This window comes from Cynocephalus volans, chromosome X, assembly GCF_027409185.1.
Source record: "Cynocephalus volans isolate mCynVol1 chromosome X, mCynVol1.pri, whole genome shotgun sequence".
Lineage (NCBI taxonomy): Eukaryota > Metazoa > Chordata > Mammalia > Dermoptera > Cynocephalidae > Cynocephalus > Cynocephalus volans.
The window spans coordinates 82,214,793-82,226,454 of NC_084478.1; the positions used below are offsets into that span (position 1 = coordinate 82,214,793).

Sequence of the window (11,662 nt, forward strand, 5' to 3'; positions counted from 1 at the left end):
TGGAGTGTGAGGGGAAAACTGAACACAGGGCAAACGTGAAACTAATAGAGTTGAGTGTAGGGAGCATAAAATCATGTGTGGCGAGTGAATGAAGGCAGGAGGTTAGGAAGACTATTGTTGATGTGGATGCCAGAAATAATAGTTGGGTTTGGCAGAATACATGATGATACACAAGAAGAGGGTGGAGTAACTGTTGAAGGGGGCACGGGAGTACATGTGCATGCTGAAAATGAAATCTATGGCGGAGTGAAGGTAAGCAAGGAGAAGAGCGATCGGCTTGAATGTGTATGCGGCCCATGCTAAGAGTTTCTTGGTGGGGAGGCTATGTATGAGTGGGGCTTCCTGGGAAGGAGGCTATGTGAGTAAGAAGGTTGGGGTGAAGATTAGAGAAAGCCATGGGAGAACAAGGGAGGAGGCAATCTGATTCCAGTGGTGAGAGGGACGGAGAAGAAGAATCGAGCCACTTCACATAGGACTTTCCAAGGGCAAAGGAAGTACGTTGGTGGGAGGGCATCACGTGGCCATTCTGACCTCCACTACTGACCCTAGAACCATGGATCCTCAAGAAACACCTGCTGTGCCCTGCTGCTCCTCCAACTTGGAACGCACCACAGGGTGTGAGATCGGATCCCCATGGGGGGCTGAACTTGTCCCCAGAAGAGCTATAGTCCGCCATGACCACAGCCAGAAGCGTGACATCTCTACCCAAATCAGAGGCCACAAGCGTTTCTGCATCTTCCGGGCCTGCAAGTGTCACAATTGTGCCCTCTTCTTGTGAGTATGCTGTCTGGCAAGGAGAAGGGTCAGGCCTCCTCTAAATGTGACTAACCTTAGACCTGTATCGCCTCACTTTAGGGAATATCGCCGGGTCTTGCCTGCTGTGAGTGCCTTGAAGGAGGAGCAGAGGGCAGCGCTAAAGAGGCACCTGGCTCGAAGACTGAAAAGGAGTGTGGCAGCCCCTGCCAAAGCTCACATCCCTGTCAAGAATTTGGGCATCAAAGGAGTCCTCAGTGAGTATCTCTGGCCGGGGAGGGAGCCTGAGTTTGGGTGGAGGAAGCAGGAGTAATTCTGTCACCAGTTCTATCACTGAATTGCTATGTGGCCTTGGGCAAGTTACTCGCTGGACCTTAGCTCGCCCAAGTGTAAAACATCGTCAACATTATTTACCAAATGTTTGTGGGAATGACAGACCGGGGAGTCGAAAAGGTCCATGGTGAGATGAGACTTCAGATTGGGGGTGGGCAGAGTGGGGTGGGGCTGAGGGGGAAAGGCTCACCAAAGCTGTCCCTGGTCTTTCACAGCTGGGAAGGTGGACATTGTGCCTCAGCCTGAGGCCCACCCCCACACAACCCCCGAGGAGGTAAGTAGAGTCTGTTGCCAGTGGGGAAGGCTCACACCCAGCCACTGCCCAGACCCCTTCCACTGTGTCCCAAAGACGTGGGTTCCATCTCCAATCCTACCACCGTCTTGCCATGTGACCTTGGGAAAAAAATCACTTCTCCTCCCCGGCCCTCAGTTTCCCTAGTTGCATAATGAAAGATAAGACTGTCTGGTCTTCAAGATCTTCAGAACTCTGGCATTCTGGGCTCCTATCCTCATCCCCAAACATGCCCACACCTCCTCTCTCCATGGCCGACCTGGTACCTGACTCCAACCTGTGCTCTGCGCCCCTGCAGGAGAGCTCCCAAGGGGCTCTGCTCCTCGGCCAGCCCCCAGAACCTCTGTCTCTGCCCTGCACTCCAGTGACCTTGGAGCAGCAACCGATGGCTTCTCTTTCTAGGCAGCCCCACGGGTCACCTGTCCTGTGCAGCAGGTGAGTAGAGCAAGGTCATGTCTTGTGTTGTTGTGTGCCCACCCTTGTGCTTGATGCTATGGGAGACAAGAGGAGGAAGAGGAGAAGGAGGAGGAGAAGGCAGCATCTCAGGCTAATGGGCAAGACAGGGCTCTCCCAGCTTTGCCATTTCCTACTTGTGAGGCTTTGGACAAGTGAGTTTATGTTTTTGAACCCCCGATTTCCCTATGGGTGTACTGGGGACAATATTCTACACCTATAGCATTGACAAGAGAAGTAGCCTGAGGCCGGACACATAGTAGGCCTTCAACTAGTGAAGGCTGTTATTTCACATGAAACAGACAAATGGGATAGAAGGTCCTGCTGAAAAGTAGGGCCATGATGGCGACGGCCACAGAGGACCAGGGGAAAGCCCAGAGGCCGTTAGAGAAGGCTTCCTGGAGATGAGGCAAACTTGTCCGTCAGGACCCATGGGGATCGGACAGTATGGAGGCGAGAACCAGTCCCTGAACCGGGACAGTAATCACATCTCTGCAGGTGCTTTGCAGGTAAAAGCACGGACACCTGTGTGATTTTCCATACTCTTCGCTGTTGCCCCAGGAGGAAAAAAGCTGGCAGAAATTAGTGTCTCACAAAAGATATAGAAAAAAGAGGTATGGAAAAGAAAACAGGCCAAGCAGGAGAAGAGGCTTGCCCAAGCCACGGCAATGGCTCAGCAGGCATTCGGATTCCCATATCCAGATATTGCAGAATCCTTCCCCTCTCTCTGTTGACTGGTGCTATGTGTCTGCCACAGGGTTTAATCCCCTGGCCTCTCCTTTCCTTGTTTCTAGATGCTCAGCGCTGATCCTGCAGCCCAGTGCCACCCTTGACTCTCTTCTACTGCAGTCACAGGTCCTGGAAGAGTAGTGGGGTCCAGAACCCTGGGAGGGGCCGAACTTAGTGAATGGAAAGAACAGAAGACCTCGGGGGTTGGGCGGGGGTGCGGGCTCTCTAGAACTGGAGGCTTCAGAGGCACTTGTCGCGTTGGAAGGAGGTATGGTTTCCCAGCCCCCATTCTCTCAAACCCTTTCCTTTGCAGGCCGCTACAGCCTCCGACCAGGATTTCGCTTCTGCCTCCTCAGAGTGGCAGCAGAAGCTGGAGGCTGTCGAGGCTCTGCTGAGTCTGAGACACTCTTTTCAGACCCCTTCTGACTCCATCTCCCTCCACCAGGCCTGTGACCCACCAGGTAGCCTGCTCCTTGAGAGGACACGGGGTGGGGATGGTTGGGAAATGGGGGTTGTTGTGGTAAGCAGGTTCTAACTGGGAAATCAGGGTGGGTGGATTGAACCTCCTTGGAGCCAGCTACCCAAGCTCCTCAGTCTAACTCCTGAGATGGTCGTTGAGAGCTGCTCAGTGAATCTTTAGTTTATCGAACTTTGTGCCCTTGTCCAGTGCCCTTTGTGCAGAGGTTGAGCGCCCTTTAGTCAAGAAACAAGGAAACTGAGGCCCTGAGAGTGGCAGGGACTTGCCCTAGGGCATGCAGCACCCACGTTAGGTGGAAGGACCAGGTCTCCCGACTCTCCGCCCAAGGCTCTCTATCGAGACCCCTGAAGTCTTCTGTGGCCTGGGGAGGACATACAGAGGTGATAAGGGCCTAGTCTGGAAGGAGGTCTGGTCCCTGCCTTCAAGAAACTTCCAGCCTAGATGTGGAGCCTGGATGCCTGTACCGCCTGTGTTTTGTGGCTAAATCTCAATGGTGTGCCCAGAGAGGAAGGGCTGGAGGAGCCCTGAGGGAAGATAAACTCCTGGGAAGGCTGAGAGGGAAGGCTTGGTATTCCAAGACCAAAATGGTGGATGGGGCATGGTGTGTGAGTGAAGAGGCAACCCTGGAGGAACTAATGGAACAGAGGGAAATGGGGCTGGAGAGTCTACCAATCACGGACCAGCAGCTGTGGGTGAAGAGGAGCCAGGCAACGCTTCTGAGCGAGGGAGGAGCATATTCAGAGACCCCAGCCTTGAGGAAAGAGACGTGGTGGCTGTGATGGAGGGATTGGGGAAGGCGAGAGGGGTGATGAGGAAATCAGAGAGGAAGAGGTCTGTGCAATAGTGCAGGTGACAAATCTTCAGTTGGGTAGGACAAAAAAAGAGGGGACAGCCAGGAGGGGACATGGATGTGACCTGGCTCTGGCCTCTTCTTTTCTGTCTATAGCTTCTGCTGAAGAAAGAGGACTCCAGCCTCCCAGTCGCTCTATCGGACCCAGGCCAGACAGCTCCACCTCACTGTCTATTGGATATCTGAGATGCATCTCCCTCTTGCGCTAGGAGCCAAGAGAAGGAGGCCTCACTAAAGCACGGCCTACCCTGTTTCTGAATGTGCGAAATGGTTAATGTGCAAAATGCTTCACATCTTTTTTTTTTTTTAAGCCTTTAGGTGTTTTATAAGCTTTCACATCCCTTTAATTATATGGGGCAATTCCTTGACTGAGCGTGGATTTTCTTGTACCTCCATCCCATCTTACTCCTTTGGATGCTGGGGCCTTTCCAATGACTCTTATAAAAACAGGATTGTGCTACCCAGAGGAATGGAAATCATCAAGTCGAAGGTATACCTGTTCCCCAATGTTCATCGCAACACTCTTTACAATAGCCAAGAGCTGGAACCAGCCCAAATGTCCACCATCAGATGAGTGGATACGGAAAATGTGGTACATCTACACAATGAAATACTACTCAGCTATGAAAACGAATGAAATACTGCCATTTGCAACAACATGGATGGACCTTGAGAGAATTATATTAAGTGAAACGAGTCAGGCACAGAAAGAGAAATACCACATGTTCTCACTTATTGGTGAGAGCCAGAAATTAATATATAATTCACGCACACACACAAACACACACACACAAAAAAAACCGGAGGGGGGGGGAGAAGTTATAACAACCACAATTACTTGATGTTGATGCGACAAGCAAACAGAGGGGACATCGGTGGGGATAGGGGGGAGGGAGGAGGGAGGGAGGTTTTGGTGAGGGGCAACAATAATCATCCACAATGTATATCGACAAAATAAAATTTAAACAAAAAATGAAGACATGCTGAATTTTGAAAAGGTAAATTCCAGAATACCAAGTCCATGAATTAAAAATGCATTCACACAAGGTATTTTACATCCAAAGGGAGACTAGTCTGAGAAACGAGCCTTGGGAAGCACAAAGCTGAACTTCCCCTCAGGAGCTACCGGCTAGTCTAGTAAAGAGAGCACAAGAAGCTACACGGATGTGGAGAGGGCGGAACTGCCGGGTGTGAGCGTCAGTGGATCTCGAAGCTCATTGGTCACCGGCCGCAGCGGTGGGAGGGGGTAAGGGGGAGGTGGAAGGCAGCGCTGGAAGGTCATTGGCCTTGTAGGAAGGGCGGGAAAGGTAGCAGAAGCCGGGTTTTCCCTCAGGCCTCTTGTCCCAGCTGATCGATTCCGACCTGCTGTAGGCTTAGGTAAGGCTTTTGACACAGGTTTTCGTCAGGAATACCACCCTTGTTCTCCATGCCTCTTCTTTCCTCCCTCCCTCCTGCTCCGAATCCCCAGCCCCTTCCCCTCTCCTCCACCTCAGCGGGGTATCCCCACCCACCATGTCATCCCACTCAGCCCCTACACTTCCCCACACCCCTTTTGGGAGAACCCTTCGCCCCTGACCCTGGGACAGGGCTCATGCCCCTGCCTTTTATTCGGAGGTGGGGGAGACAGTGAGTGATCGGGCTTCCTGAGGAGATGGTACACTCTAGGACGGTGGGGTGGAATGGGGTGTGGGGGGTGGGGCGGAGTGTGGTGATGGTGTGTGCTCAAGCACAATCGTTGAAGTGTGGAGAAGAGTATGGAAGATTGTTGGGAGGCTGCAGAGGGAGTGCATGGGTTTGCATGAAAGCAGAGAGGGTGCGTCGGCCCAAGAGAAAAATTAGTTTGATGAGGAGTTGCCGATTGGCTAGATTAAGGCCTGGCACTTCGCAGAGGGCTCAACAAATATCTGTAGATTAAAGAATGGAGGGAATGAATGAAGGGGTGAATGAAAACAATAATTGAAAGAGGGCTCGGGTTCCAAGAGAACATTATGGTTTCATGGGGTGGAAGAGGGTATTCAGCTTAAAGGGGGAGTAAGGGAATAATTAAAATTGCAGTGGGGTGCAAGAAAAGTCAGAATGGAGTGTGAGGGGAAAACTGAACACAGGGCAAACGTGAAACTAATAGAGTTGAGTGTAGGGAGCATAAAATCATGTGTGGCGAGTGAATGAAGGCAGGAGGTTAGGAAGACTATTGTTGATGTGGATGCCAGAAATAATAGTTGGGTTTGGCAGAATACATGATGATACACAAGAAGAGGGTGGAGTAACTGTTGAAGGGGGCACGGGAGTACATGTGCATGCTGAAAATGAAATCTATGGCGGAGTGAAGGTAAGCAAGGAGAAGAGCGATCGGCTTGAATGTGTATGCGGCCCATGCTAAGAGTTTCTTGGTGGGGAGGCTATGTATGAGTGGGGCTTCCTGGGAAGGAGGCTATGTGAGTAAGAAGGTTGGGGTGAAGATTAGAGAAAGCCATGGGAGAACAAGGGAGGAGGCAATCTGATTCCAGTGGTGAGAGGGACGGAGAAGAAGAATCGAGCCACTTCACATAGGACTTTCCAAGGGCAAAGGAAGTACGTTGGTGGGAGGGCATCACGTGGCCATTCTGACCTCCACTACTGACCCTAGAACCATGGATCCTCAAGAAACACCTGCTGTGCCCTGCTGCTCCTCCAACTTGGAACGCACCACAGGGTGTGAGATCGGATCCCCATGGGGGGCTGAACTTGTCCCCAGAAGAGCTATAGTCCGCCATGACCACAGCCAGAAGCGTGACATCTCTACCCAAATCAGAGGCCACAAGCGTTTCTGCATCTTCCGGGCCTGCAAGTGTCACAATTGTGCCCTCTTCTTGTGAGTATGCTGTCTGGCAAGGAGAAGGGTCAGGCCTCCTCTAAATGTGACTAACCTTAGACCTGTATCGCCTCACTTTAGGGAATATCGCCGGGTCTTGCCTGCTGTGAGTGCCTTGAAGGAGGAGCAGAGGGCAGCGCTAAAGAGGCACCTGGCTCGAAGACTGAAAAGGAGTGTGGCAGCCCCTGCCAAAGCTCACATCCCTGTCAAGAATTTGGGCATCAAAGGAGTCCTCAGTGAGTATCTCTGGCCAGGGAGGGAGCCTGAGTTTGGGTGGAGGAAGCAGGAGTAATTCTGTCACCAGTTCTATCACTGAATTGCTATGTGGCCTTGGGCAAGTTACTCGCTGGACCTTAGCTCGCCCAAGTGTAAAACATCGTCAACATTATTTACCAAATGTTTGTGGGAATGACAGACCGGGGAGTCGAAAAGGTCCATGGTGAGATGAGACTTCAGATTGGGGGTGGGCAGAGTGGGGTGGGGCTGAGGGGGAAAGGCTCACCAAAGCTGTCCCTGGTCTTTCACAGCTGGGAAGGTGGACATTGTGCCTCAGCCTGAGGCCCACCCCCACACAACCCCCGAGGAGGTAAGTAGAGTCTGTTGCCAGTGGGGAAGGCTCACACCCAGCCACTGCCCAGACCCCTTCCACTGTGTCCCAAAGACGTGGGTTCCATCTCCAATCCTACCACCGTCTTGCCATGTGACCTTGGGAAAAAAATCACTTCTCCTCCCCGGCCCTCAGTTTCCCTAGTTGCATAATGAAAGATAAGACTGTCTGGTCTTCAAGATCTTCAGAACTCTGGCATTCTGGGCTCCTATCCTCATCCCCAAACATGCCCACACCTCCTCTCTCCATGGCCGACCTGGTACCTGACTCCAACCTGTGCTCTGCGCCCCTGCAGGAGAGCTCCCAAGGGGCTCTGCTCCTCGGCCAGCCCCCAGAACCTCTGTCTCTGCCCTGCACTCCAGTGACCTTGGAGCAGCAACCGATGGCTTCTCTTTCTAGGCAGCCCCACGGGTCACCTGTCCTGTGCAGCAGGTGAGTAGAGCAAGGTCATGTCTTGTGTTGTTGTGTGCCCACCCTTGTGCTTGATGCTATGGGAGACAAGAGGAGGAAGAGGAGAAGGAGGAGGAGAAGGCAGCATCTCAGGCTAATGGGCAAGACAGGGCTCTCCCAGCTTTGCCATTTCCTACTTGTGAGGCTTTGGACAAGTGAGTTTATGTTTTTGAACCCCCGATTTCCCTATGGGTGTACTGGGGACAATATTCTACACCTATAGCATTGACAAGAGAAGTAGCCTGAGGCCGGACACATAGTAGGCCTTCAACTAGTGAAGGCTGTTATTTCACATGAAACAGACAAATGGGATAGAAGGTCCTGCTGAAAAGTAGGGCCATGATGGCGACGGCCACAGAGGACCAGGGGAAAGCCCAGAGGCCGTTAGAGAAGGCTTCCTGGAGATGAGGCAAACTTGTCCGTCAGGACCCATGGGGATCGGACAGTATGGAGGCGAGAACCAGTCCCTGAACCGGGACAGTAATCACATCTCTGCAGGTGCTTTGCAGGTAAAAGCACGGACACCTGTGTGATTTTCCATACTCTTCGCTGTTGCCCCAGGAGGAAAAAAGCTGGCAGAAATTAGTGTCTCACAAAAGATATAGAAAAAAGAGGTATGGAAAAGAAAACAGGCCAAGCAGGAGAAGAGGCTTGCCCAAGCCACGGCAGTGGCTCAGCAGGCATTCGGATTCCCACATCCAGATATTGCAGAATCCTTCCCCTCTCTCTGTTGACTGGTGCTATGTGTCTGCCACAGGGTTTAATCCCCTGGCCTCTCCTTTCCTTGTTTCTAGATGCTCAGCGCTGATCCTGCAGCCCAGTGCCACCCTTGACTCTCTTCTACTGCAGTCACAGGTCCTGGAAGAGTAGTGGGGTCCAGAACCCTGGGAGGGGCCGAACTTAGTGAATGGAAAGAACAGAAGACCTCGGGGGTTGGGCGGGGGTGCGGGCTCTCTAGAACTGGAGGCTTCAGAGGCACTTGTCGCGTTGGAAGGAGGTATGGTTTCCCAGCCCCCATTCTCTCAAACCCTTTCCTTTGCAGGCCGCTACAGCCTCCGACCAGGCTTTGGCTTCTGCCTCCTCAGAGTGGCAGCAGAAGCTGGAGGCTGTCGAGGCTCTGCTGAGTCTGAGACACTCTTTTCAGACCCCTTCTGACTCCATCTCCCTCCACCAGGCCTGTGACCCACCAGGTAGCCTGCTCCTTGAGAGGACACGGGGTGGGGATCGTTGGGAAATGGGGGTTGTTGTGGTAAGCAGGTTCTAACTGGGAAATCAGGGTCGGTGGACTGAACCTCCTTGGAGCCAGCTACCCAAGCTCCTCAGTCTAACTCCTGAGATGGTCCTTGAGAACTGCTCAGTGAATCTTTAGTTTATCGAACTTTGTGCCCTTGTCCAGTGCCCTTTGTGCAGAGGTTGAGCGCCCTTTAGTCAAGAAACAAGGAAACTGAGGCCCTGAGAGTGGCAGGGACTTGCCCTAGGGCATGCAGCACCCACGTTAGGTGGAAGAACCAGGTCTCCCGACTCTCCGCCCAAGGCTCTCTATCGAGACCCCTGAAGTCTTCTGTGGCCTGGGGAGGACATACAGAGGTGATAAGGGCCTAGTCTGGAAGGAGGTCTGGTCCCTGCCTTCAAGAAACTTCCAGCCTAGATGTGGAGCCTGGATGCCTGTACCGCCTGTGTTTTGTGGCTAAATCTCAATGGTGTGCCCAGAGAGGAAGGGCTGGAGGAGCCCTGAGGGAAGATAAACTCCTGGGAAGGCTGAGAGGGAAGGCTTGGTATTCCAAGACCAAAATGGTGGATGGGGCATGGTGTGTGAGTGAAGAGGCAACCCTGGAGGAACTAATGGAACAGAGGGAAATGGGGCTGGAGAGTCTACCAATCACGGACCAGCAGCTGTGGGTGACGAGGAGCCAGGCAACGCTTCTGAGCGAGGGAGGAGCATATTCAGAGACCCCAGCCTTGAGGAAAGAGACGTGGTGGCTGTGATGGAGGGATTGGGGAAGGCGAGAGGGGTGATGAGGAAATCAGAGAGGAAGAGGTCTGTGCAATAGTGCAGGTGACAAATCTTCAGTTGGGTAGGACAAAAAAAGAGGGGACAGCCAGGAGGGGACATGGATGTGACCTGGCTCTGGCCTCTTCTTTTCTGTCTATAGCTTCTGCTGAAGAAAGAGGACTCCAGCCTCCCAGTCGCTCTATCGGACCCAGGCCAGACAGCTCCACCTCACTGTCTATTGGATATCTGAGATGCATCTCCCTCTTGCGCTAGGAGCCAAGAGAAGGAGGCCTCACTAAAGCACGGCCTACCCTGTTTCTGAATGTGCGAAATGGTTAATGTGCAAAATGCTTCACATCTTTTTTTTTTTTTTTTTAAGCCTTTAGGTGTTTTATAAGCTTTCACATCCCTTTAATTATATGGGGCAATTCCTTGACTGAGCGTGGATTTTCTTGTACCTCCATCCCATCTTACTCCTTTGGATGCTGGGGCCTTTCCAATGACTCTTATAAAAACAGGATTGTGCTACCCAGAGGAATGGAAATCATCAAGTCGAAGGTATACCTGTTCCCCAATGTTCATCGCAACACTCTTTACAATAGCCAAGAGCTGGAACCAGCCCAAATGTCCACCATCAGATGAGTGGATACGGAAAATGTGGTACATCTACACAATGAAATACTACTCAGCTATGAAAACGAATGAAATACTGCCATTTGCAACAACATGGATGGACCTTGAGAGAATTATATTAAGTGAAACGAGTCAGGCACAGAAAGAGAAATACCACATGTTCTCACTTATTGGTGAGAGCCAGAAATTAATATATAATTCACACACACACACAAACACACACACACAAAAAAAACCGGAGGGGGGGGGAGAAGTTATAACAACCACAATTACTTGATGTTGATGCGACAAGCAAACAGAGGGGACATCGGTGGGGATAGGGGGGAGGGAGGAGGGAGGGAGGTTTTGGTGAGGGGCAACAATGATCAGCCACAATGTATATCGACAAAATAAAATTTAAATAAAAAAAGAAGACATGCTGAATTTTGAAAAGGTAAATTCCAGAATACCAAGTCCATGAGTTAAAAATGCATTCACACAAGGTATTTTACATCCAAAGGGAGACTAGTCTGAGAAACGCACAAAGCTGAACTTCCCCTCAGGAGCTACTGGCTAGTCTAGTAAAGAGAGCACAAGAAGCTACACGGATGTGGAGAGGGCGGAACTGCCGGGCGTGAGCGTCAGTGGATCTCTAAGCTCATTGGTCACCGGCTGCAGCGGCGGGTGGGGGGGAAGGGGGAGGTGGAAGGCAGCGCTGGAAGCTCATTGGCCTTGTAGGAAGGGCGGGAAAGGTAGCAGAAGCCGGGTTTTCCCTCAGGCCTCTTGTCCCAGCTGATCGATTCCGACCTGCTGTAGGCTTAGGTAAGGCTTTTGACACAGGTTTTCGTCAGGAATACCACCCTTGTTCTCCATGCCTCTTCTTTCCTCCCTCCCTCCTGCTCCGAATCCCCAGCCCCTTCCCCTCTCCTCCACCTCAGCAGGGTATCCCCAACCGCCATGACATCCCACTCAGCCCCTACACTTCCCCACACCCCTTTTGGGAGTACCCTTCGCCCCTGACCCTGGGACAGTGCTCATGCCCCTTCCTTTTATTCGGAGGTGGGGGTCACAGTGAGTGATCAGGCTTCCTGACGAGATGGTACACTCCAGGAGGGTGGGGTGGAATGGGGTGTGGGGGGTGGGGCGGAGTGTGGTGATGGTGTGTGCTCAAGCACAATCGTTGAAGTGTGGAGAAGAGTATGGAAGATTGTTGGGAGGCTGCAGACGGAGTGCATGGGTTTGCATGAAAGCAGAGAGGGTG

General features: G+C 52.0%; 1 protein-coding gene across 1 annotated transcript; it reads left to right on the top strand.

The window, feature by feature from the left end:
- Positions 1-6,518: 6,518 nt before the first annotated feature.
- LOC134368104 (doublesex- and mab-3-related transcription factor C1-like) lies at positions 6,519-10,062 on the top strand. Its single transcript, XM_063084684.1, has 7 exons — positions 6,519-6,739; positions 6,821-6,975; positions 7,267-7,325; positions 7,642-7,778; positions 8,591-8,651; positions 8,839-8,986; positions 9,950-10,062. Exons 1-7 carry the CDS (start codon positions 6,519-6,521, stop codon positions 10,060-10,062), a joined length of 894 nt encoding a protein of 297 aa, XP_062940754.1.
- Positions 10,063-11,662: the final 1,600 nt, after the last annotated feature.

Excerpts from the sequence above, each read along its gene's own strand:
- LOC134368104 (XM_063084684.1), top strand. The coding sequence starts at position 6,519 with ATGGATCCTCAAGAAACACCTGCTGTGCCCTGCTGCTCCTCCAACTTG. Across the intron at positions 6,976-7,266 it reads GGGCATCAAAGGAGTCCTCA|CTGGGAAGGTGGACATTGTG; the intron begins GTGAGTATCTCT and ends GGTCTTTCACAG. Across the intron at positions 8,987-9,949 it reads CCAGGCCTGTGACCCACCAG|CTTCTGCTGAAGAAAGAGGA; the intron begins GTAGCCTGCTCC and ends TTCTGTCTATAG.